Source organism: Pogonomyrmex barbatus, unplaced genomic scaffold (genome assembly GCF_055798465.1).
Source record: "Pogonomyrmex barbatus isolate J1 unplaced genomic scaffold, ASM5579846v1 scaffold1, whole genome shotgun sequence".
Taxonomy (NCBI): Eukaryota; Metazoa; Arthropoda; class Insecta; order Hymenoptera; family Formicidae; genus Pogonomyrmex; species Pogonomyrmex barbatus.
Window position 1 is genome coordinate 15,482,503 of NW_028297098.1, and position 27,864 is coordinate 15,510,366.

Consider the following 27,864-nt stretch of genomic DNA (forward strand, 5'->3'; position numbering starts at 1 on the left):
TACTTATAAATGCAAAAAACCCTTGACTCCAGCAGTAGACAGTTACCTAACAGTACCATGAGTACTATAAGCTAACGGATTTTTCAATCTAATAGGTCAGAAGGAAATTTTTAGGGAAGCAAGAGATCTGAAAAACTAGAAAAGATCGCTTGAAAAAGCTATTGGTTTGAGAGTGGGGAATAGGGGCTGCGATGAAATTCAACAGTTCTGCGATTGGGCAGAACTTGATTCGGTAGAGAGGGTAACTGCCCCTACAATATATGAAGTTGATTCCTATATGTCAGTAGTCTTAGTTCGGATATCGTATGCTCATCGTATATATTTCGCTTTTTCTCGTTCGAAACATAAATCGAAATTAAAACATGTGTTAGATTTTTAATTTAGAACTTATTCTCGGATCGAACATCTCCATATTTTTATCCGGGACAGTTCGCGTTTCTTTATATAAAAAAAAGTACCTCTAGAAATACGTCTGTCATTGCAAATTTGCAATCGTAGATCTATTAAGAATTTAGGGACCATTATCCCTAGTTATGGTCGTTAATAAAATTTATAATACGCAGAAAATAAATATTCCGAAGGGAAATCTTTGGAATAGAACGATATATATAGTGGTATATAGTAATACGCGACTTTGTCAGCATTGAATAATTTTTCAAATTCGATACTCTTTTCAAGTGTGTCAAAAATGCGTCCAACAGAGTATGCAATATGAAGATAAATCGAAGGAAAAACTATTCTAATGGAGTATTTGAAAACGACGAAGTTCTGCTAAATATTAACAAATTCACAAAAATAAGGTACTTAAAAACGCTACATTTTATTACTTTGATTAAATTTTAACCAAGACAGTTATTTTTATATTAATTTTACTTAATTAGCGCTGAAGAAAAAATTTGATATTTGTTTCCTTTTATCTGTTTTATTTTTTTAACTTATAGATATTAATTTACTATACTGATAAAATATTGTCAACTTTTTTTATTATATAGCGGAATAAAATATATATTATGCAAACAAAATATATTAAAAATAATATATATCAATAATTTATTAAAAACTTTACTTTTAATAGGAAATTTGTCGATAAATAATATTTATCTATATTATCTACGTTAACTATAAAATCAATAAAAAGTTTCATCAAACTTTTTTGTATTTTTTGTTTTTCGCCGGTCAATTTTTGATTGGTCGATTTATGTTTTCGGCCATGCTTTTGCTAATATTAAAATGATATTTATTTTAATTATTTTTTTATAAAGATTTATGAAAATGTTTTTCGTTATTAATTAAAAAATCATATTATTGTTAACCAAGATTTTTTATTTAATGTCGCACATTTAATATTTTATAATTAAAGACATCACGTTATATTAATTTCAATCATTTGATTTCTCAGTAGTTTTTCTTCACCAAGTTCTTCCGCGTTATTTCTATTCTATCCTGTAATGTTTGTCGATTGAAATTTCCAGTGTACGTCGCTTTGTCGTTTTCTATTTATTATTATGATCTTGGCGTATGTCTCGTGTGGAATTTCGAAATATCACCAACATTGTTTTGACCTTTCGAGAATAATGATTATTATTTGTTCGGAATTTCAAAGGAAGCCAGAAAACGGTTATTGAAATCATTAAATAGATTGAGAAAAATGTTTATTGTATTTATAAGTGTTAAATTCATTTATTTGTTATAAAAATTTACTTTTTTCTTTTACTTCTTTGTTCTAATGCTCTCAAAATATATTTTTTAAATAAATGATGATATATATCAGACGAACAATCTTTAATTCATGAAATCAAACTTAAGTCTAATTCATTATCGAGAGAATCGTCGGAATAATAATAATAAATTGTAAATAATTAATTGTGGAAAATATTAAAAAATATTGAGTATTAAAACGTTAAATAATACTGAATTTTTAATCAGCGATTTGAAAAATTTCTAAGATTAAAAAATGTATAAATCTATAATTTTTAATATCATATATATATATATATATATATATATATATAATTAACTTTTGCAAAATAATAAATTCCGCATTTAAAAATCTTGTTAATCTCAATTTATATAATTTATATATTTTTATCTTAATAACTTATAACTTTAACAATATCTAATTCTACATGGGTTTGATAAATTATATTTCATATAATAAATTATGTTACAAATATCAAATTTTATTATTTTAATCTTTAATTTTAATACAAATAAAGTGTGCAGATTGAAATTATGTATTAGTATAAAAAGGTGAGCAAAAATAACTATCCTTCTTTTTAAAATCATGGAACTCTGTCCCGTGAGAGTTTCTTTATATAGCCATAAATCTTGAACAAATTGATGGTATTTTCACACTTCTCTTAAAAAACTAATTTCAAATATCTTTCATTTGAATACCGAAAAAGAGAAATATTCAAAAAGAAGTCAGTTCTTATTTACAACCAATATGACAGTGATATATTTTCTGTTTTAAAGGTTCTATTACAATTTAACAGTAGGATACCATAGCCGTAGTCGAAAAGAGACCACGACGTAAAATTTTTCGCTCTAGTTTAAATAAGTAGTAGAAAACTAGCAATATACGAAAAGAAATATATAAATCTTTTTTTATTTTAGTAATACAAAAATTAGAATAAGGGAAAGCGAAAATAAATCATGAAAAATTTTGCATATTGAAGTAGCATAGAAAGATAGCATGACATCAAGGTCCACTAGATTCTTTTATTACAAATATTTCTATCAACATTATATTTAAACTACAATTTGCATTTAAATATACATTTAAAAATTAAATTTTTATTTTAAGAATTAGAAAAGAATAAAGAAAATAAATATTTATGTAGAAAGAAAGTAAGAATGGATCAAGATTCAATGGCCAAAGAGCATGGAAAATTATTCTTATACAAAAAAATTTGACATTTATATTTTATTATAGATATTTTTGCATATTTTTGTAAAAATATATGACGATAAATGACTAAAGAAATTTGATGTGTATTGATATATCCCAAAATGTATTAATCAGATTGGAAGCTATATTCTCAACAAAGAAACATGCACATTATCATATTTATTATTATGCAATAAATAGTTTATCATTTCTGCAAACGTAATCTGAATTTTGAAAATACATTATAGAAGACATTTATGCTGCACAAGGATATTCAAAATAGTTTTTGTGCAGTATCGCAAGACACTAGTAATATCTCGCGTCAAATGTGCATGCCATCTCACGAAAGCGAGACCGGCATTTTGTTTAAACATTTCTAATTTTGTCTAATCTTTGACTGTTTATGTTTTTTAAAAAGTATAGTATGATGAGAAGAGGCTGGGAAGACATAGAGAAATGGAAACATTCGAATCAGAAAGAAGATATCGAGACGAAGCCGAGTCCCTTCCTCTCAACTGCACCATCTACCGTTTGGGGTGATAGAATTGTGGTGAGTAATCGTACAACCCCTCTCCTATTGAACTTCATCTTTCCCTTTCTCTCTTTCCCCTTCTATTTTTCTCCAGTAGTATGTATCGCATACTTTCTATTCTCTGGACCCTTCCCCTTTTACATTCAACAAAATGGCGTGGAAATACGATGGAAGTCGTATCGATATCGAGTATGTAAGCATATCCAAAATGTAAGCGTACTTTTTTCATTTTTCCATTTGCTTATTTTTTATTTTGCTGAATTTTTTATTTTGCTTCGTATGTTGTTATGCAAACACATACAAAGACGTAAATTTTAAAAATTGCTGGCAAATATGACTGGCAATTACATTTAGGATATAAAATTGATTATTTGTTGATTAGTGTCTAATATTTTTTTAAAAGATTTTTTTTAAGATATAAATCAAGATATCATATATATTTATATGTAATATTTTATTATATATTAATAAAATTATATAGAGTGTCATTTTTTAATCAATGTATTTGAATATCTCTAGAATTAAATGAGATATCGAGATATTCTGGGTTGTAAGAGGACCACATAATTATGATATTGATTCATTCATAGGCAGTATTATTATCGACATTTTTTTAATAAATGCTATTTTTTTAAATGGATTTATTTAATTTATTACATACAATATGATTTCTTTAGTTATTAAATACTTTATATATGTATAAAAATAAAGTTATTAAAAAAATGAATAATTTACGAGATATTTCAGATTTCATGTTAAAATATGCCTATGTTAAATAAAGTATGAAATATCTCAAACTATTGACATTTTGATAATTTTATCTCAATACTTTTATATTCAGAATAACTGGAGACATTATATTATATAAAAAATTATGTAATACCAAAATTAGAAAAAAATTACGCAATAAATTGACGGTGGCTCCATCTTTGAATGAACCATATAACATTCGTAGATTCTTTGAAATCACACACAATCTTAGAAAACACAGATGTTTATATTTTATATTTAATTCATATAATATTCAAGTGATTGAGATAAAATACCTTGTGTACATATATTATTATTAATTATATTAATACTATATATACATTAAACATATCATTATATTTCTGGAAAAAATAAATCTATCAGATCTATTTAAGAAAGAAGTAAAATTAAAGGACACATTTGATTTGTTCATGTATTAAAATTATTCAGCTTTACTGCTACTTCTTGATTTATTTATAAGAATTTTTTTATAAGAAGGAAACTTACTTTAAGAATTATTTTTAAGAATTATTTTTTATTGTTTTAGACTGAACAATCGACAGAGGAGGAAAAAGGAACTTTGAATTTCGGAATTTATTCAATTCCGAACACATCCGACTCGACAATTTCGACTAATGTATTACCCTTGGTGAATAATAATTCAGTTGATGTGTCATCCTCGGTAAATAATAATTCAATTGGTATATACAATTCAATTGAGAATGCTACAAACAACGAATCAACCAAAGAAGCGTTCAAAGAAGCGTCTCAATTTCCTAGACTGTGTAAATTATGTGACCATGTTGCAACAGAAAGGTATAATATTTAATACTGATTTTTTTAATTCTCAAATATATAGAATAGATATTAGAAATCAATTGACTGAAAATGATAAAAAAATATTTATAAATTATCTGCTTAAAAAAAAATATATATATATTAAATCGATACTCGCGAATGTATCAGTTAACTCATAGAGATTAAATTTATTGGCTGTGTAAGAAATTTAATTTAATTATAGTCAATATCAATTCGTCATTGACTCTCTAGCAAAATAAATTAATATTTTCAAATTATATATATTTACAGAATGGAGTATTGCGAACATATGGCTTATCATTTTGTATTTAACAAAACGACATATGTCGAAAACTATTCAAGCAAATATGTCGAGGATGAAGAAACTGACGAACTCGATGGTGAATCACAGACCAAGGGAAAGAAGAAAAATAAAAATTTCAAACCTAGACATTGCAGTAAGTGCGACTTTGAAACGACAAAGAAATCAGCGCTATGGCTGCATTTGCGTCAGCACTTTATGAACGACGAATTGACCGGATACGTGTGTCCCTGGTGTCCGTTTGCCAGCACGCTCAAGCATCACATGAGCTTCCACTGGTCCAGTGCCCACGACGATTTCAAAGGGTTCACGTGCACGCAATGTCAGTACACATGCGTGAGCAAATCGATGCTGACCAGCCATATGAAGACGCACTCGGATGTCTATCAGTACAACTGCGCGAACTGTATGTACAAGACGAAATTCTGCAATGCGATGAAGAAGCATTTGAAAGATACCTCGCACGAGCCGAAAATGGTGTTGAATCCGGATGGCACGCCGAATCCATCCGTCACCATCGACGTTTACGGTACTAAGCGCGGGCCCAGACGAAAAACGGCCGTAAGAAACGAGGATCCGAGAGTAATGAGCATCGAAAGTATGCCATCGTGCTCAGGGCACACTTTTCCGGTCTCGGTAGTTCCGGCCTCGTCGAATCCGATGTCGCCGATCTCGGCTGCACTGTCGACAGCTTCGACCTACTTGGAGCCGGACATAGCTTCAATGTCACCAGCGCGGATGTCATCGGACCGGATGTCACCAGCCCGAATGTCACCGATCCAAATCACGTCAACCCCGACCTCATCGTCTCAATCCAACCCATCATTGTCTATGATTGCTCGTTATTTAAGTAGAACGAGTAGTACTGAGAACACAAGTCTCTATTCAAGTCTCTATTCAAATTTCTTATCCTACGTTGACAAGACCTTGTCTACGTCTTCAGATATAAAGAAATATAATAATAGGGAAATGTTTAACTTAATGATGTTTCACATATTCAATATGGCGTTGTTAGAATGTAAGGATAATGACGACGAGGAACATAGACGAATTGAATGTTTCAAAGAAAAGTTGAAAAAATATTATTTATTTTATAACGAAAAGTCGATCGAATTTATGGCTAACGCTAATAATGCGCCTCTTTCGGACAATCCGTCATCTATTAATGAACCCTCCACCTCTACGAATTCAACCTTGGAACGTCAGCCGATGGAGGCACAGCAATTTCCGGAGGAACCGTTAGATCTGAGTATGGCTGCTATGTTAAGGCGGAAAAGTCAGCAACTTCAGGAATCAATTGCGAGCTGCTCAACAAAATTCACGGATAACAAACGTAAGCGCAAAGCAACGGAACTAGAATATTCCACGATAGCTAAGAAAGAGCAAAATATCAGCCGGACGAAACCCTCTGATTCAGAGTTTTCAACAGTAGGTCAATTAAATTCTCAAAGAGAAAATCCAAATCTTCATGTCAAAGAAAATTCAAATTTAAATAGACGATTTATTTGTAATTATTGTCAAATAATATTTGGAAATGAGACCATGCATTCAATACATATGAATTTTCATGACTCCAAGGATCCTCTAGCGTGCGCTTTGTGCAATAACAAATCTAAAGACACGATAAGCTTCTTTTTGCATTTGGTCGGTACAAAACATTGAGAAAAAAATGTGCTGAAGTAAATAGTACATCACATATATCGTGCAGAAAGAAAGAAAGAGGGAATTTTTCCGTATTATATTTTCCAATTTATGTTCTGACTGTTTCTATTATTTACTCTTATTGATCGTGGAACGTTCTAGTCATGTCTTTATACTAGTCAGATAAGTGTAAAACTCGAGTGTAAAACACTCGTTACATCAATTAATGACATATGTCGATAGATGATTCTCTATTTAAAACATTTAGATAATGTTGCCATAATTTTGTCATCTACCGATATTTTTGACAAACAGGTGTTGAAACCAAAATAATTATTCCAAATTTATTTAATTTTCTGTGTAAGTATTTTGTATAATATTAAAATATAAAGGTAAATACAAAGATAAATAGCAAGTAATGTAAAAATAAATGCAAAGATTATATTTATATTTATAGCTATTCTGGTTTCGAGTCCTGGCAATGACAATGAAAGCAGAAACAAAAGGATTCTTTATCCTTGATAATATTTCTTTAACAAAAAATATAGGAATTTCATATAAAAATTTTTCAATATAATTTTCCATAAAATTTAAGATTTTTGTATTCATGTAAAATTGATTATTCAGTTTGTATTATTATTTAATTTCAATATATGAATCATCAACGGATTATATCTTTGAGATTACATTTCTTGGATTAAGTTTGTCATTTTTCATAATTTCTTTTACAAATTTTTTTATGGAATTTCTTTTTGTATCCTGCACGTAACATATATGCGTAATTGTACACACTTAGGCAATAAAAAAGAAAGATAGTTATATGTCATTAGATAAAATTGCCTTCTATTTATTTTCCTCTATTTGCTTGTATTATTCTTTCCTTTATTCTATCTTTATGGTACTTTCGTTTTTCTTCCTCTTTTTAATTATCAAAATAAATTTCTTAGAAAGGGAATTATTTATAATTATGTAAATGCAAACGGAATGTATTTCTTCAACTATTCATTTAACATTACTTTTATATCTCTCTATACTTCTTTATACTTTTATATCTCTTTCAATGATTCAATGATTTATGATAAAATATATAATATTGGTTGTCTGTCATATAATTGGTTGTCTGTCATCTATAGTCTCCATTGGATTTGTTTATCTAATTATCTTAATTTTTTCTTTGTTTCTTGTCTCCTTTATTCTTTGATTCTTTTTGAGAGTTTCTTTATTTTCTCTTCTGAGAGGACATGGGATATTTAACAAAATTTGAATCTGGATTTTCTGAATGATTGACAATCAATAACTTTACCACCTTATATAGCTATATCCAATATATTATATATACTTAGCAGTTTGTTTCAGATTTTTGCGGATTTTTTGCAGTTATTTTGAATTGTGGCAGAAGAGCGGGAAAACATATAACAAAAATTTTTGCAAAATTCATAAAAATAAAAACGTTTGTGGCTAAAATAATGTATGCAAACAATAAAATAGACTTGTAAAGTAAAAACTAAAAACTTCTCTTCTGCTTCCGTAATCAATAAATAGTTATATATATCTAGAAATTTATTATACCCAATCAAGAAGTGGTACAATTTAATTCTAAATTAGTTACTTGTTGATTATAGGAGCAAAAGAAGAATTTTTACTATATTATATTATACAAGTCTGTTTTAATTATTGCGAATGTTATTTTGACGGAATCAATCTACTAGAATAATTCAGAATTCTTAAGTTTAAAATAAAAGTTTTTCAGACAAAAAATGTATTGGAGGAGTTACATGATTATAAAATTGATTTGTTAGCAGATAAGCGTTACTACTGGAAATTTTTTTATAGCTATCATTTTTTTAAATCATGTATTATTTGTTATTGTAATATAATTCTTCTGGATAAAACTATTAAAGTATAGTTATCAAAAATTAAATATTTCACGAGATATCTTATACTTTATTCTGACATATTATGACATAAAATAAAAAATAAAAAATATCTCGTAAATTATTCATTATATGCATAATAATCGAATTGTAAAGACATCTGAGACGAATAGCCAAGAAATTCCAGATTCAAATCTTAGCTTAAAGTGATATTTTGTATAAAAAGAATTTTTTGTGAAAGAAAAGAAAGTAATCGATATCAAATTTGATAATCACTTTATTATACAGGAAGATTATAATTATGGTTTTGAACTCCTTAGAAACAAATTTCTTTACACTGAGAAAAAAAGATAGTTAAATTTTTCAATTTGATTAAATTTGTTCAGTTCAAGTATTTATATATTTAATTATATCTGTTTAATTCAACTTATATATTTACCTTAAATGTGTTTAATATGTAATATTTATTTAATATAGTTAATATTTAATCTAATATTTTATATTTAATTATAGTTAAATATATAAATACTTAAACTGGACAAATATAATCAAGTTGAAAATTTGAGTTAATTATCCTTTTTCTCAATGTACGTTGCAAGAAATCTCCTTAAAAAAAAAATTTCCTTCTACTTAAAAGTTTGCATTCATCTTGAATTTATGTAAATTCAAAAAGAAAATTATTAGGTATTTAAAATCCTGCTTGCTAAATGATGTTATTTATTTTGTTTTTTGTTAGTTATTTTCGACTTATAACATTAATTTGTTTATTAATTTTCTGATAACCGTACCGTAATATTTTTATTCATAGAATAAGACTTACGGGACTCATCTACAGAGACCTGGACTTATCAAACAGAAAGACTACTCGTCGACTATGTGGAGAGGAGAGTGAGGACAGAGAATTTGCACTGTCCTGCACTTGTTTATAAAAGATATAGATTTTGAGCCACATGTTTTCTAAACTTAAAAATTTCGAAGAAAAGAAGATTTTATAAACTTGATATAAAAGCTTGACAATTTAACTTTGAAAATCAGCGGAGAATTTCAGAGGCACTTCTTATACGGACAATTTTAATCCCACCTGCTCTCTTACTATTACTACTGGTATCTAGGAACAAACTATGCCTAATTGCATCTAAGTACAGTGATTATGTGAAGTAGTTATATACAGATTATTTATTATTATAGCTTGAAAACCTATTTTATTCATTTATATTCTTTTAATTGCTGATTCAATATGCTGATTCTCTCCTCTTTTTTCTGTCCTCTTTTTCTAATAGTTTTCTTTTTCTAATAACTAATAACTATATTTGAATGTGTTATTATTATATAATTCTGATCAGTGTCACATCTAAATATTCTAACTGTGTATTAGGATATTTAATTATAATTCTGTTTATTTCTTTTATCTCATTAAAACTTGCTTAATCAAACATGTTTTTTCCTTGCATTGATACAAACATGTTTGTTCTCTCTCTCTGTTAAAATGTAATATGTGTTCTATATATCACATATTATAATTTAATGTATCATATCATTATCGATTAATCAATTTCATAAAAATATAATAACACGCAAGTATTTTTATTACTTATCACATATTTTCTATTTAAATTTAATACATTATGATTTCGTTCGTAACCAATTATTACCAATTCTGCATGCAAGTTGCTGACATGCTGTTTTCTATCTTACACTTTGATATTTTTGACAAATATGTAGAAAAATCAGACATCAAAATGAAATATAAATGAAATAGACATTACAAAAATTTTCTCGAAGAATTTCCATGTCATGACAGTTTACTTAAGGCTCTTGCTGATTTATCGCTATCTTGAATTATGATGTCAGAAGCGCGAAAAATATACGATGAAAACTCTTACAAGGTACATTAAGATAAAAACAGAGAGTCAATTGCGTATCTTAAAACGAGATGAAAAATACAAAAGTAAGAAAAGAAAATTCATTAGAATATCTGTGTCTCATATAACGAAATATAGTAAATTTCTTCATTTTTGTAACTTTTACCTTGCTTCAAGATACAATCGATCCCCTGTATGTAGATATGTACAATAGACATCAATAATGCTTGAACTATTATTTTCAAGGTAAATGTCTAATTATATCTAATTAGTTATACATCATTACTGCCTATTTTACACATCATATATAAATCATCTATACATCGTAAATCCAATGTTAAAGTTTTAATAAAATGATTAAATAACTTTTACTTTAAAAGTTTTTTACTTTTATAATGTATTTTCAGAAACATTTTGATAATCATTGTAAAAATATCATAATGTACAAATATCTTGTTATGTACCTGATATATACTGTATAATAAAAAAAATCTCTTGAGTATATAGTATTAATAGAGACGTTACTACTAAAATGTATGTATAGAAGGTCAACAATAATGAAAACTTTTGATATTTGATTAATTTAAAAAAATTATTTTTTGGCAAATAAAGAAGAAATATTTTTTTTCTTGAACAATCAATTCTTTTTTTGTATAATTTATTGCATGCCTTGTGCCAAATTAATACAAGTAATAATTATTATAAGTGAATAATAATCACAATACGATATATACATAGAATATAACTCTTAATCGTTTAGCGAAATTTTGTGTTAAATATATTATATATTTTGCGAATTTAATATATATTCTGCCTTTTTGCTGTACTCGGATAGATTTTAGGACATTATCAATTAACATCAAAATAATTATAACTAGTTAAAAATTAGTTATAAATTTATTTAAAATACACTAATAAAATTTTTGTTTATGTATCTTTTATGCCTGATTCCACCAACATAGATTTACTTTAATCTCGATTCAACTTGCTCTTCATTTTTTTCTAATTCTTAGAATTAGAAAAAGATAAAGAGTAAGTTGAACCGAGATTAAAGTTAATATACGTTGGTGGAATCGGACATTAGTCAATTGAAAGGTGATTCTAAAAAGTCTACAGTGATCAAATAATTTATTTCAATCTATTCTTAAAGTCTTATAAATATGTCGAAGCAGATTTGAATATTTTCCAAATAGTTTTTATATTTTTATTTCTATATTTTTACTTTAATAGCGAGAATTTGTATTGTTGTCTTTTTATTATTGTGCTTAATGTCAAAGATTATGTATGTATCTATATGTATATACTTATAAATTAGGTAAAAATCAATGAAAAATAGTATTTAGTACTAGATATTATATCTATAAACTAAATAAAAATCAATGATAAATAGTATTTAGTATTTAGTACTAAAGTTTAAGATATTACCGATAAACTAGGTAAAAATCAACGATAAATAGTATTTAGTATTAGAGTTTAAGATATTACCTATAAACTAGATGAAAATGAATGACAAATAATATTTAGTACTAGATTTTAAGATATTATAAACAAAAATGAAATTTATATTTATACATTTTTATTATAAATTATTTTAAAAAATTTGATTTTGAAATTTAATTTTTGCTTATAAGCACTATTCCAAGAATTGTAAAATAATAATAAAGAATATCTTTACAAGAAAAATGTATATAAAATAAAATTATTCTGAAAATCAATTTATTTTTTGCCTTGCAAATAAATTTACCTAATAAAATTTTATCTTGTAAATTATTTAATTTCCCGAATATTTTTCGTAAGAAAAATGATATTATTTATTTATAACATTGAGTGAGTCATAATTCGAAGGTTGATCAATATGAACATTTACGCGAGAGAAAGAATTAATATATATTTTTTTAGAAATGTTATTAATTTAAATCACTTGCTAAAATATTGAGAAGATGACTGATCTTATGGAAGTTGATGGCAATATTTATATAACTAACTATATAATAATTAATTTATTATACTTATGTTTCTTAGATATAATATATTTACAACATGAATAGATAATAAAAGGAAATGCAATTTTGCAATAATACATGACAACATTATTGTATTTTAAATATGTACATTTATATAGTATTTATATAATAATAAATTGTATAAATTTAAATATTGCATTACAAACTAATTGTATATCGATATTTATAAATTTATATTGACATCGATATCAATTCGTGGATGTCATCAACTTCAATAACGTTCTACTTGAATTAAACATCATAAAGATTATGTTGTTCTGTGAATTGCGGTACAAGTGGTTTGAAACAAAACCGTCGTCAGCGCACTCTGAACATACAATAACAAATTGGACCAATCATGAATGTCGTTTTAGTTGTGTCGTGAACGTAAAATAGAACAATTATTATAGCAATTATTATAGGTATCAATTTAATATCTTTCAAAATACAAGTCTTTTATAATTAAATTAGTATATGTATATACACTCGTTACATATTAAAATAAAAATATGAAATATGTTTGAATTTTGATGAAAGTGAGAAAGAAAAGTTGCAATAAAAAAAACAATAAAAAAACGAGCCCTATATGTTGCAAGTGTGGATATCTTCAAGTAAAAATATCTTCAAATTTTCACAGACAAATTCAGAATTTAGAAAATAAACATGTAATATTCTTGATAAGTATTTACTTATCTTATAAAAAATAAATACCTTTTCATTGTCACATTATATTAGAATTATTTTTAAGATTAGTTAAATAATGGCACGAGATTCAAGAAATGAAAAAGTTGAGATGGCTTGGACGCCAGATTTATTTGGTCCCATTTTTAAGAAAAAAAGGTTGACATTAAAACAGGTTAGAGAGATCTGAATTCTTTATATTATTTTTTTACCTTTTCTTGTTAATATAAATTATTTTATTTTGAATTTTGCATACTTTCATATCCATCACAGTCTTTATTTAATTTCTTAGACATTGCATTTGCATAATGTAGACGAGCAGATTCATCGTATGGCAACTTTTATTCCCGATGAAATAATATACTCAGTAGATTTGTCAGAGAAGAGTTTACGAAGCTTTCGGGCTGTTTTAATGTTTCTGAACATTCCAAGTTAGCAGTATCAATTAACAGTTTTGCATTCACATTGTTTTAAATTTCTTTAGATAAAAATATTTTTTAAAATTGCATGGTTAATATAACAGTGAATTTTTCGATGTTGTTAAAAAATCATATTTACGACAAAAATGGAGGAAGTTTAACTTTAACTAAAATTTTAAATGATTACCTTTCTATCGTGATTCATGAAATATATTGCAGCGAGGGTGATGTATTGAAATTTTCTGGTAAGAAAATAATAATAGATAAGGATTATTTCATTAACGAAACATTAACAATCATTCAATTATTCAATTATTCAACGACTATTAATTATATAACTATATTTAAACAAAATTATTATATATTTAATTTGTAAAGAATCGAATCAAAAGTATAATAAAAAAATATTTAAAAATTGTAAATAATTATGTAAAAGATTATTTATATACAGAAATATTGCTTAATAATAATTGATTATCTATTAGCATAATTATTTTTAATTATTTTGTAAGAGATTTTTTTCAAAATATATAATATATTATAAATATGTTTGTGTACAGCTGAAGGAATATTAGTGGCATGGAAAATACGTGACGATAAATTTATATTTGATGTAGTACAAAACGTAGTTCTATGTGCGATAAATATACAAAATTATATAATAAATTTGGAAAATTCTAACAAAATTGATCAAGGTATTTGAAATTTTAACTACATCGTAATTTTATCTAAAAAATTAGAATTTTATGTATATATAAAATAATAAAATTGTGTGTGTGTGTGTGTGTGTGTGTGTGTGTGTGTGTGTGTGATGTGTGTGTGTGATGTGTACACAAAATAAAGCAGTAAGAGCGCATGTTTTAATTTTTGAGTACGAGGCGGATTTATGCATATATTTTTTATCAATAATATTCACTATTTTTTTAATAGTGAACATAGTGATTTCGGCTGGGGATGTAACATTTTCGATAATAGGTAACGATGAAGCTCGAAATTTTGTAATCTTTGGTTCGCCGATTGAAGAAATAAAAATCGCTAAAAGAATTTCTTTGTCGAATGACTTGATATTATCATTAAGTGCATGGCAACATTGCGTTCCGAGTAAATATGAATACGTTATCAAGGATCAAAATAACGTGAAAGTATGGTGACACTTTAATAGTAATTTAATTTAAAAGTAAACGATATATTCGTTTTAATATTCTAAAAATATAAACTTTGGTTTTTCTTCATATAAAGATAATCTTGTCATTTATTAGCGTTTAAATGGAAATTTAATCAGTTTGAATGTTAAGCTAATAAATTATTATAATTTAAAAATTGATTTGTTAAGACAAATGTATTAAAACTCGAAAATACTCTTATTTGTAAAAAATTAAGACAAATATTTTTTTTTTGTGCAGATACTAAGAATGTTACAGCCGTCAGGCTATACACATATGGGTGATCAAATCAATTCGAGCTATGATGCACCTCTTAAGTTTATAAATGATGTTAGACCAACATCACCTAAGCTGCAAAAGGAGAATCTCTCGATGATATCTCTTAGTGGAAATTTTGAGACAGAAAGTGTTGATAAGAATAAGAAAGCTAGGTCTGGTAAAATAACATTTGTTTTCTATTTAAATGAATTAAATTCGTAAATTATTTTATACCGCTTTTTTATCTTCCATTTCTTTTCTTCATTTTATTGCATTAATATTTTCTATTACCGTAGAAATTAATTTATTCTATGTTTACTAAAATTAAATCAATTTGCTATTTTCATATAACAATCAAAGAAGATTAGATTATAGACGTGTCTCTAATTATTTATTATTAATTATTTCTTTACATTAAATGTTTTTACTAGTGATTTGTGAGATAATAGCAATAAATCCACAATTTGGTACACAATTAAAGAGCTATTTGACAAAGCCGGTGATCCAACAGGTATCGTTTACTGTGAACAATTTCAATTATAACAAAGTGAAAAGATTTGTGAATAATTGTGAATAATATTAATTATATTTTGTTTATTTTCATAGATTGAAAAGGAGGAATCATTACAATTATTGGCGAAGATCAAACGAATTACAATAATATCTCTCGATATTATGCCCCAGAAATGTTCAAACACTGAATTAATTCTTTTAGTCGATAAATGCTTTCTATTTTTACATAGGTATTTAATTAAATTGCATGAATAATAATAGTGACAATAGACTCAAAAGATAAAATTTTAAATTGATATGAATAAAAAATTGAGCCGAGCTGGATTTAGGTTTGATTATAAAAATATAAAAATTAAACAAAAGCAATAAGCGCAAATGTTGCGATCTTTTTAATGAATATATTAATAATATGTTAGTATATTAATAATATGTCCCTGAACTTTCTTTTTCACTTCTAACATTCCTTACTTTCAACATTCATCCCTACCTTTCTCTTTGACACCGGTCTTTGCTTATTTCTTCCCTTTCTACAGTCGTTGCACTAATGTTTCTCTCCCTTTTCCTTTCTTCCCGTATTTTTTTCTTTACACGTTCTCATCAGCTTTTTTGCAATATTATAATATCCTAAGACGAAAAATTTATTACCACCATATATCCCTCAAACGACGATTTCAGATAATATCCAGGTATAGTTAAGCAAGTTTTATTATTGTTTTTATTAAGAACTGTTTTTTTCTTTTGATCTTTTTTATTTTGAGCTGAAAATCCTTTATAATTACTTCTAACACAGACACCGCCCATTTTGTGATCATTTTCTCCAGTGAAACACTTTCACGCTCATCCTTTTCTAAAATTTTACATTCCGAGACTACAAAAAATTTTTTCAACCATGACGATTTATAACTTTAGTTACAATATAGCTTAAATTTTCTGGGCTGGATTTAAATAATTGAATCAATGTATTCTTATTAATGGTTTTACATACTCTTTTTACTATATTGAAGATAAGTACAAAAGTTGAAATGTTTGCGTTTATTAGCATCATTGCTTTTATTTAATGTTTATATTTTTATAATTAAATAAGCACGTAAATCCAGTTTGGCTCATTAATCCTTATCCGGTATAGATTTATGATAATGCTTTGTAATAATACTGAATATTAGTTTAAAAATCAACAGATATTACTTTAAAAGAATTATTATTTTAGCTATAAAGAAATAATAAGTTTTCAATTTTAATATTTGAAAATTTTACATTAATTTTATTTTTAAAAACAACAAAAGTTGAAACAAAAAATAAATTACTGTTTTTTTACTCTCAACATTTTTACGTTTATCGAAGGAACAAGAAAATAATTTGTTTTAATGTTTGTTTAGTATAGCTATTCAATACGAGGGCTATATTAATGTAGTGAATCTGTACGACAAGAACATTTTCTTTTCTATCGCGTTTGGCATATATGAGTACGTCGATAACGATCAATTTGACGAAACCTGTAAAAATGGAATGCTTTGCGCAATACACATATCGCGAACAATAAAAACTCTCACTGGAATTCACAGCATTTTTATCGGCATATCGACAGGTAATGGAACAAAATGTATTTATGTATTTTTTAATATAATTTTATATAATTTAATATAATAATTATCTTATATCTACCTGAAAAAGATCTTTTAGTAGAAATTATTAGAAAAATGATATTTTTATTATCATTTATTTAGTAATCTTAAATTTAAAATTATGGCTCAACAGCTATAAATATGATGTTTTGTAGAAATTCTGACATAATATATCATTTTGCATTGTTTATTTGATTTTAGGAATGACTTATTGTGGTGTAATTGGACATATCGCTAGAAAATATTATGCAATAATAGGACATTTTGTTGATACAGCTATAAGAATGATGAATATTTCACATAATAGAGTAATTAGCAATCTGATCATTTAATTTACCTAAATCTTATTTAAATCTTATTTAAAGATTATTTAGTTTATTCACTTAAGATAATTATCTTGTTTTAATAAATTATATTAACGATAATTAACAAAATAATTTTTTTAATAAGTTTAAAAATTAATAATGTAGCTTCCAGATTTTCTTTGATAAAATTATTACAAAGATATAATTATATTAATATTATATTAATATGAATATAATATAAAAATATCTGTTTTTTTGACTTGATTTATGTATTTGCAATGTGTCGTAGATTTCCTGTGATTATGACACTGTGTTGCATAGTCAAATAGAAAAAAATCAGTTTCGCTCTCGAGGCTTAAGGACACTGCGACGATTCGAGAAATATCACGTCTACGAATTTGTTATTGATACACCGTGAGCATTTAAGTTTGTATTTTTTGTTTAAATATAAATAAAATCAAGTGACAGAAATGAATTATATTCACCTGCCACATACGCACATGCTCGTACACACGCTTGCGCGTATGCACACAGACTCTGTGTGTGTGTGTGTGTGTGTGTGTGTGTGTATGTGTGTGTGTGTGTGTGTGTGTGTGTGTGTGTGTGTGTGTGTGTGAATCATATATAATTGAAAATTCTGTAATAAATTCTGTATAGTTTTATCTAAATAATTTATTAAAACATTTTATGTCAATATATTAAAATTAAATTAGATTCTAAATAAATTAATATGTTATAAATAGACAATGAAGAAAATTGACTATATAAATGTTTCTTACAATATCTGAATAGGATTCAAGAATATGTAGATACAACTTCATCTTTGACCTATTGTTATCCTATTTTGGGTAGAACACGTGAATTGGCATATTTTAACAAAATCCTCGACGAAATCAAATTAGTTGATCGGAAATATTCGGGATTATTGATTGAGGTATTATAAAGCTAAATTTAATAATTTTAAAACATCAGATGTAAAAAATGTCTATAGATATAATTATATAGTCTTATGCTGCCGTGAAAAGGAGAAATCAGAAATCAAGTAGACATAAACGTTATTCGCTGCAGTGTTTGTTTCGTATATTTTATAAAATCGATCGTTTATCTATCTAGGGAATCGAGAGATCAGGAAAATCCAGACTTTTAGATGCTTTCGTCAGGCTCGCTCGCGCCAGACGAATAAGAATAATCAAACTTTCTCTTCACATAATCTATGCGGACAAGGCCTATTCGGTTATATATCACATTATTCTACAGGTATAAAATTTGATTAACTTCATTGTAGACTTTTTTAATCAAATAATTGAACCTAAATAAAAAGATCGAGAAATTTAAAAATTAGGAAATTTTTAATCCACAAAGCGTAGGAATAAACAATTTAAATATGTAGTTACAAAGAATAAATATTTTTAAATATTTTTAAATTTATTTATATAAACGTTTTTCTGCCGAAATGGTTTTCTACAACGAAGATACGCTTCTTTAGATGCTTTACATTTTTTACAGATATTCGAAGCTGAGGATTGCGAAACGGTTGGCGAGCGTGAAAAAGTCTTACTTGATAAATTGAGTGACATTTTCGTTATAGAAGATTTCTGCTATCTGAACGCTTTGATGAGAGTTCATTTCCCTCTTTCCGATACATATCTCTCCGACACAGATTGGCAACGACATATGAAAACCGTTGACATCTTTGAAACTATATTAAAGGAGGTAACGTCACTGTTTTATCTATAAAAAGGAATTCAGGATATTCTTTTAAAACCGTATTTCAAAATCGTATTATTTTAATAATATATTGCTGTATGTTATGATAATGATTATTCATGTCTGCAGCTAAAGATTAATGTTTGCATTTTACTCGATGACATTCAAAACATGGACTACAAGTCCTGGCAATTTTTATCGTCGGCTCTCGATAACCAGAATATTATCATAGCGATGACGATGCTGAAGCCAAGCTCATGGGACGACTTATCTCAGGTGGAAGCAGAAATCTATAAAGATAAAAGAATAATGAACCACGAATTGGCTGGTCTGGATTTAGATTTGCTTCCGGTATTCGCGTGTCAATTTTTAAATGTTTTTGGGATATCTGAGAAATTGAGCAGGTATTGTTATCATCCGCATTATTTTTACATAGCTATCGCAAATCTGTTAATAATATAATAATAATAACAGTAAGATTTTTATTAGCATTTTACGAGAACATAAAGACGGTCACATCGGATGGTGCGAAACATACCTGACATCAATTCTTCAGACTAATGGTTTAGATTTTCTCAAAATAACCCCCAGCGAAGCGATAAAACGCAATCTAATATTCCCAGATAGTTCTTTGATAACAAAACTACCAATTGAATTAATGCCAGAAGAACTGTCACCCCCCTTGCCCTGGTCGCAGATGGGTATTTTAGACGTGTGTGTTTTGAACGAGAATTATTTTCAGCCCACTGACAAAGATTGCGATATAACAGGTAAATTTCCTAACGTTTTATCGTTAAAATTTTCGGGCTATAATAAATCTCTTTTTCTCGTATTTTTAATCACGTAATTTATGAAGAACAACTACTGATGTTTGATATGATGTCTAATGTAAAATAATTTTAGGACAGTGACAATATTTTAAAGGAGAAACTTTTACAATCGTGTTTAGACCGCGTTGATTGATTACTATGTTAATTTTTTCATTAGAAACTCTCTTCGTGTAGAATTGATGTCTAAGATCTACGATAGAATGAATCCTTATGAGCAAGATTTCATGAAGTGCGGCGCAACGTTGGGCAGAGTGTTTAAACGAAGCATGGTAGAAAACGTGATGCCGAATGCGATTCCACCGCATACAAGTAGAAGTGAGTTATTAATTTGCGTTTCTCGCGCGCCTTATTATAAATGAATTGCACGTTAACTTAGATGAACCTCATGTAACTCCGTAGCCATCTCCGAGATGATCCGAATGCGGATATTAGAATGCGCTGCCTTACAACGGCGGGATTTCCATTACGAGGACCTTATTTTTTGCATAGATACAACAAGACAGACATTCTCTGATATGCACCATTTGGTATCTTGCCATTGTTCACGTTAGTACACATTTATATAATAACTAATATTTAATAATAACTAATATCTAAGTTTTAAAAATAATGATTCGTATTAAAATTTTTGATAAGAGAAAAGCAAATTTAGATCAGTAAAAAAAATATAACAAAATTAACACTGGCTTCATATACGTTCAATCTTTATCAATTACGTAATTTTTTAATTTGGCAAATAATTCTATGACTTTTTAGGACCTACCATTACTCAACGGTTACCATTGCCCAAGACTCCTTATGCTCAATGTAAAATGCTTGAATTCAAAATTGCCGCGTTTCATAAGATGATATATAATATGCAAACGAATAAAGAAAGAAATGAGCATCACACGAGAGCGGCTAAAATATATGGTCAGGATGCTCAAAAATGCAATTCTTGTGGTAGTGATCGTTTCCTAAGAATTCTCAGGGAAGATCTACTTAAAGAAATGGAGGTCAAATAAAAATTAAACTATAAACTATAAATATTTAAAATTATAAACAATAAAACGCAACAAATCATATATTTAAAAAATATTTAACAATACAAGATATAATAACAAGATATAACAAAGACTTGAGTCATTTTTAAAAAATAAATTTTTAATCTTTACAGTAAAAATATTTCAAAATTTTCATATTTTTTAAATTTCTTTTTATTCTAAATATATACCCTTTCCAAAAACACACACACACATACACACACACACACACACACACACACACACACACACACACACACACACACATTGTTTGGAGAGAGTATAATAAATTTAATAATTTTAAGGACAACTTTTTCATCAATTTAAAAATTCAGAAATTCATAATTTTACAAAATTAATTTTTAATCAGTATTTTTTAATTTTTTAATTTTTTTACATTTATGTACATTTTTTGAAATACATCTTTTTAATTCCATTGTAGAAATTGATTTATTTAATAATTTTAGAAAGAAGACGTAGTGTCACCTAGAATCTCGATGGTTCGTCGTCGCACGATCGAATCTCAAAAGTTGGTAACACCCAAAATGACTCCACTTCCAATTGACACCATTAAAACGGCAAGAACACAAGATTCCTTGGATGTTTGTAGAGTGTCTATTATGCCGACGAGTATTGATATTGAGGAAGAAGAAGGTTTTACTTTCCTTAAAAATTCAATAAATTAGAACGTTATATATTTTTGTCATTTTAATTTATTTTTAACTTAAAAATTTAATAAATAAAAATGTTATATATTTTTATATTAGTTCTAAAAAAAGAAAAAAATAAAATAATTGCCGAATCAAGATTTCAAAAGCAATTTTCGAGTTTCTCTGCAGAAATGATAGATGATACTGCTTATCTAAGCTCTTTGGAAACATTTCATCATGTTGATTATCGTAATTGCCAATGTGACAGTGTTGTTAGTCATCTTTTCTGGAGAATGCACCAACACATTGAGAAAAGTGGTAAATTAACATATTTTATAAAATTATTTTAATCCTTATATAATATTATTTTAATCCTTATATAATATTAATCCTTATATAATTCTTACATAAAGCATAATCCTTAATAATTAAGCTACGATTATTAATTTATATTATCAAATTAACCTTTACTTTAGGAGAAACCGAGAAAGTACTCGAGTTTTTTATACAATACAGTGCTGCAGTAATCCAGCTTGCGCAATCTTTCTATGCCATTAATCTGCTTTCGATCGCCGCTAAAAGATGTAAAGCCGAAATAGATGATAAATGGATAAATGATAATACAGAGAATAATATCATGCATAAAGGAATCATATTAGCTTTAATGGGTTTGTGTTAGATTATTATAATTTATTATCATTTGTAATTTTCTACAGTACGAAAATTTGTAAGATCGTCTTATGACAAATATTAATTTGCATCTATTTGTGCATCTATTGTATTTTTTATCTAAACAAAGTGCCATGTATCTCATTGTTATTAAAAAAATATTATTACATATTATAATATTAATTATATCTAGGTGACGCTTATAATGCATTAGGAAATTATGATCAGGCTAAAAGATATTATCTGTTGGCAGTGAAATGCCGAGATACACAATTTGCAATAGAAAAAGGCATCTGTTACAACATATTAAGAATGTTTTGTAAATTACGAGCTCCCCCTGATTATACACTTGACGAAAAATCAATGCAACTTGTTGTAAGAAACATGGAGTTGGCGTCATACTTACGACGTCTTTGCTCCATATTCATGGTAATGACTTTCTAAATTGATGTAACAAAAATTATTATTTTTGTTCAAGCGAAAAATAGAATTAAGAAAAGAAATTAAAGAGAAAAAATATATATATATTATTAAAATATATATTACATAATTAAAAAAATCTTTTTATTAATCAAAATCATTATTAATCCTTTATTTTACTTCAATACTTTTTTTGCTATTTCCTTTGACACATCGGAGATAAAAATAAACGAAAAGTCTGATTATTGCAGGTTTAGTAAACATTTTTCAAAGATTTTTTTATATAGAGATTTTAATCTTAAAAATTGAATAATTTTGAAAATTCACGCACGTAAATTTTTTTTTATTTGATCTAGACTGTCAGTGCCAACCTAAGATAATTTTAATATATATAATATAAGGTAATTTTAATATATAAAAAAATATAAATTATTAAATTTTAAAATAGAAAGTACAATGAATGTAATAGTTGTGTAATTATTTACCTAGAAAGAAAATAGACTGAAGATGGCACAGTCGTTCGCCTTGAGAAGTTTCAGGATCGCGTTTCAAAGCATTGATAGTTTTCTAGAGAAAGGCCAAATATATCTTGCGACAGTTCGAGTTTTGCATCACACAAGAAGTATCAGGTTAATAACACGTATTGAGAGACCAATGTTAATCACAATAAAAAAAAAGATTGAATGGAATGATGTCGAAGAACTAGTGATATTGGCAAATATCTATCTAATGATGTATCAAATTAGGTATAATTTAAAAATTTATGCAGAAAATTTCGCGTCTTTAACTAATTTATTTGCATTATATGTAAACAGAGTATTAAGTGGTGAACTAGAAGAAGCTGTAGAGATGGGTACAAAAGTCTTCAAAATATCTAGAGCATTGCATCTCAATAAACTGATGCTAATCATTCTGCCATCGCTGATTCAGATAATGGTATTATTTAAAACTAACTTAACTTTCAAATCTCTTAGTCCTATAAATTTTCCGAATAATCCAAAATTAAAAAAGAGTAAATTAATTCTTTGCATATTTTTAAATATCTTTTAAATATCTTTTATTATTATTATTATTATTTATATTACACACACACATACACACACACACACACACACACACACACACACACACACACACACACACACACACACACACACACACACACACACACACACATATATATATATTTTTTTTTTGTACGTCTAATATCCTTTTGTCCCATAATTCGATCAGTTATGGACTAGACGTATCAATAAAACTGTCGACTTTATGTGGGAGTTGTACTTTTTGGCGGACGAAGACATAGATTGGTCAGCCAAGACGTGGTATTACGCCCTTTCTTTAGATCTGATGTTGGATGGAGGAATAGTGTTGGAATCATACGAGACGTCCTATAACTATTATAAGGAATTTATAGGTAAGAATTGCAACGTAACACGTGAAACTTTATACACACATTATAATTATATTTTACATCTAACACGAAAGAATGGACCTATAGCTTACAGACCGAGCTCCTGCGTATGGCGTGACCCACAAAGCTTGTGTCGCTTATTAACAAATCTATGGCTGTACCAGCTCAGAATGTGAATATTCTTGTATTCAATTTCCTTCATAAACACTTTCTAAAGTTTCTTTGTGATAAAATCTTTCCTATTCAAAGTAATGGCTAGTAAAGTCTACTTGACAATTGTTCTCTTACCACCTTCTGAACTCATAAATTGTACCTGGTTTTAATGTACCGCCATTAGTCTCTTTTTTTTTTATGATCTAAGGGTGACTAAATATTATTTAATATATTTTAAAGTCGTTGTGTTGACAATTAAACGACGTTGCGTTACTGCAGGGGACTAACGGTTACTCATGAGTTTGTATGCAGCACGGAAAAATATGTGAAAGATATTAGCTACGATGATTTTTCTCAAATTCTCACTTGCAGCAAGGTATGCTAAAAAATCTTGAATGCCTATTCTCATTTTTTTTGTTATGAACATGAAAGACAGATAAAGATTTATTAGTCATCTTATTTCTTAGATAAATGTAATGAATTTTTTTTAATTTATGAATATGTAAATTGTGTAATTGTATTTTTTGCTCTCAAGATTAATTATTAAATATAATAATAATAATTTTATTAAATAGAATTGAATACGTGTAATGCAAGAAATAAATAATAAATAGATAAAATGATTACAGATAAAAGATAAGGCAATTAAAATTCTATATAATACAAAAATAAAAATAAATTAAATAAATAAGTACATATAAATCGGTATCCAATAGAAAATAGGTAAATTCACAACGTTATATGAGCAGGCAAGATTTTAATCTGTTTATTAATCTTTTTAGTTTTTGAATTTATTTAATAATAATTTTATAATTTAATAATTTAATAATAATTTTTAAATTTAAATTATTTAATAAATTCAAAAAATGAAGAAGATTAATGAAGAGCTTAAAATCTTGACCACGTAAAAAATATGAATTAAACGAATTTGCCTAAAAATAAATTATATTATATTTATCTATTGAAACAAATAATGTACGCTTGCGGCAAGCAATAAAAAGTAACTCTCGCTACAATGTTTTAATACATTTTTATTTTAGGGGCTCGAGTGTTACTTGCTGGTACTACTACGGTACATCAATATAAAACGTCCTAATGAATTATTGGATCTACAAGATATTTCCAAAATGATCAAATGTCTAAAACGTATTTCCAAGCACACGAAAGTTATAAAACCACGTTTGTACCTACTAATAGCATATCTGAATGTTCTTCGGGGTCGTAACTCGAGCATGCGATTTTACTTGCACAAAGCAAAGAAATTTACAATTTTGCAAGGAAATCAATTAATAATGGCATGGATCATACAAAATAGAAGGGTAATAAATTTCATAAGAAATAATCCGTTTTTATTAGTTGGTAAATAAAACAAAATTAATTTTTAAATAAATTGAAGGTTTATCTGAAATTTTTAATCTTCAATTAATAAGACTTTAGCGATAAAGATTATTGATAAATAATGACTGCTAGGTAAAATAATTGACGAATAAATAAATATTCTATGTGGTCTACTGAATTTTTTATTGCAGACGTGGATGGGAAAGTTTAATAATATGGTGCGATACTGGGTGGAAAACGTTGGATCGGAAGATGTTGTGGCATGGCAATATATTTGTAATTTCAACATCGATATCTGGTCCACTATTCTTTACACTTTGCCGTTGCCTAACATACATTTATAATAGAGAAAGCACAATTCCAACATGTTATTATATCGTGTCATATTAATCTATTATAATCTATAATTATCTACGTAGATAGATGGTTAAAAACGGAAAATGGATATTCTAGCGAAATATTTATTTATTAAAGGCATATTACATTTTTACGTTCTAGAAAATAAACACGACGATCCCCTCGTGCGCACGATATCTTCGTCGAGGCGAAATTTTCTTGATTCTTTATCATTTTTCACAAAGTGACCTCCGCGTATGATGAATCACGATCGCGACGACCATCGCTAAAATAGTTTCGCTTAAATATAAATGCTTCCGGCGACTGACGTTTATACTTACATCTCGACGATTAATTATTACGTATTGCGATTTAATTAATTGCTCTATTTGGCCGAATTTGGCCGAGTACGCCAAGGATGTTGCGAATTCGAGAAAGAAAAAGAGAGAGAGAGAGAGAGAGAGAGAGAGAGAGAGAGAGAAAAGAGAAGAAAAAAGGAGGACAAAAGAAGAAAGAGAAATTGCAAAAGAGAAAAATGAGGGGAGAACAACAAAGCGGGAGGGAAGATATGCTGGAATGATCGATTTCTTCATCGATCTCCTTCCCGCTGTCTTTTAAAGAGACGGAAAAAAAGAAAAAGTAGATATACTTTACGTATTCACCGCGCAATCTTTATACACGATCCTTTTTTTTTTCGTCGCGATGACATTTTTTTGATTTAATTTAATTTAATCTATTTCTCATACAGTATTATTCTCTAATCCATCGCTCGATAATAACTTGTAGCACCGTCTCGTTCGCAATCACTTAGAAAAAGAGCGAGAGTTTTGGCCAACAAATAGTTTAACGAACTTACGCCGCTAACTAATTTTTTTTTTCTTTCTCGGTACAAACTCCAAGCTAACGATCTGTTCGATTATAAACTTGCAGTTGACAAATATAACAATATTAAATATCTATTAAATAATAAAAATCTCGAGTCGTTAAGAGGCCCAGTGTAACAACTGGCGCGAAATCTAATCTTATCCGGCTGGAATTTTGCGAGATCCTCCTCAGCATAAAACTTGCATCGGCGTACTCGGCCCAAAAATGTGCCCGTTTAAGGACACGCGCGTGTAATACTTGAAGTTACCTACCCGAACAGAGAAGAATGTCTCCCCTCGCGCGCTGTCACAATGTTTCTCAAACGATGCGAATGCCCAAAGAATGCTCGATACGCCTTTCAGAGGCATTTAAAAAGGTGTTCCCAAAAAAAAAAATATATATATATATATATATATATATATATATATATATATATGTTCTTTAGATACGCAAAAGATGAAGGAGACCTTCATATATCTAGATCTACAAAAGATCACTCGTGCTACGTCAGATAAGAATTAAGTCCTTATTTAAATGTCTTGATCGCGTCTTTTGGGCAGTCGCATTATCTGGATCCGTTGCTCTTTAGATAAGATTTTCCGGCAAGCAACGATGTTTGAAGCTTCCCTTCGTATAAAGTATCATTCATGGGCGTCAACTTCGTTATCGATACGACTGCTACGTATGCCGGTTTTGCCTGTCCAAGGATAAATGTCCGGGCACGCCTGACAGGTTTTCATGTATCTCACGCCGCTTTTGTGCCATAAATTGCAGACCTTTGGGTTGTTGCACTTCTTAGGTCGGTCCTGCAGTAATAAGCGTGACATA

At 27.7% G+C, this 27,864-nt stretch overlaps 3 protein-coding genes across 9 annotated transcripts in view; 2 read left to right on the plus strand and 1 right to left on the minus strand.

Annotated features, from left to right (window-relative positions):
- Positions 1–280: 280 nt before the first annotated feature.
- Positions 281–15,315, plus strand: LOC105434300 (uncharacterized). Of its 4 annotated transcripts, none has more exons than XM_089073252.1 (5): positions 281–800; positions 3,314–3,440; positions 4,720–4,988; positions 5,262–6,625; positions 15,176–15,315. In XM_089073252.1, exons 1-5 carry the CDS (start codon positions 712–714, stop codon positions 15,217–15,219), a joined length of 1,893 nt encoding a protein of 630 aa, XP_088929378.1. In that variant the 5' UTR covers positions 281–711; the 3' UTR covers positions 15,220–15,315. The 4 variants fall into 4 exon arrangements, with proteins under 4 accessions (XP_088929378.1, XP_088929379.1, XP_011648283.2 ...); XM_089073253.1 differs by lacking the exon at positions 15,176–15,315 and adding an exon at positions 9,616–11,310; XM_011649981.2 differs by lacking the exon at positions 15,176–15,315 and having other exon boundaries at positions 3,309–3,440; positions 5,262–7,769.
- LOC105434299 (adenylate cyclase type 10) lies at positions 15,230–26,672 on the plus strand. 3 transcript variants are annotated; one of them, XM_089073165.1, is made up of 24 exons: positions 15,230–15,366; positions 15,625–15,704; positions 15,800–15,936; positions 17,083–17,291; positions 17,530–17,636; positions 17,923–18,047; positions 18,426–18,567; positions 18,747–18,890; positions 19,140–19,346; positions 19,470–19,744; positions 19,830–20,110; positions 20,345–20,485; positions 20,570–20,716; positions 20,927–21,165; positions 21,660–21,846; positions 21,960–22,160; positions 22,319–22,510; positions 22,705–22,940; positions 23,421–23,867; positions 24,165–24,348; positions 24,433–24,517; positions 24,778–24,874; positions 25,539–25,817; positions 26,028–26,672. In XM_089073165.1, exons 3-24 carry the CDS (start codon positions 15,869–15,871, stop codon positions 26,178–26,180), a joined length of 4,146 nt encoding a protein of 1,381 aa, XP_088929291.1. In that variant the 5' UTR covers positions 15,230–15,366; positions 15,625–15,704; positions 15,800–15,868; the 3' UTR covers positions 26,181–26,672. The 3 variants fall into 3 exon arrangements, with proteins under 3 accessions (XP_088929291.1, XP_088929288.1, XP_088929294.1); XM_089073162.1 differs by lacking the exon at positions 15,230–15,366 and having other exon boundaries at positions 15,564–15,704; XM_089073168.1 differs by lacking the exons at positions 15,230–15,366; positions 15,625–15,704 and having other exon boundaries at positions 17,088–17,291.
- Cda5 (Chitin deacetylase-like 5) overlaps positions 26,284–27,864 on the minus strand; it is a 62,447-nt gene continuing 60,866 nt past the window's right edge. For both annotated transcript variants that reach the window (XM_089073223.1, XM_089073232.1), the window contains one exon: positions 26,284–27,842. In XM_089073223.1, the coding sequence (XP_088929349.1) occupies positions 27,678–27,842 (165 nt within the window). In that variant the 3' untranslated portion in view covers positions 26,284–27,677. The remainder of the gene's footprint in view (positions 27,843–27,864) is intronic.

Bases quoted from the DNA above. Each gene is read 5' to 3' on its own strand.
- LOC105434299 (XM_089073162.1), top strand. From the start codon at position 15,612: ATGTTTTTACTAGTGATTTGTGAGATAATAGCAATAAATCCACAATTT. The intron at 20,111-20,344 runs GTAAATTTCCTA...CTCTTCGTGTAG, and splicing joins CAAAGATTGCGATATAACAG to AATTGATGTCTAAGATCTAC. The intron at 25,818-26,027 runs GTAATAAATTTC...TTTTTATTGCAG, and splicing joins GGATCATACAAAATAGAAGG to ACGTGGATGGGAAAGTTTAA.
- LOC105434300 (XM_011649980.2), top strand. From the start codon at position 712: ATGAAGATAAATCGAAGGAAAAACTATTCTAATGGAGTATTTGAAAAC. The intron at 801-3,313 runs GTACTTAAAAAC...TAAAAAGTATAG, and splicing joins AACAAATTCACAAAAATAAG to TATGATGAGAAGAGGCTGGG. The intron at 3,441-4,719 runs GTGAGTAATCGT...TTATTGTTTTAG, and splicing joins TTTGGGGTGATAGAATTGTG to ACTGAACAATCGACAGAGGA.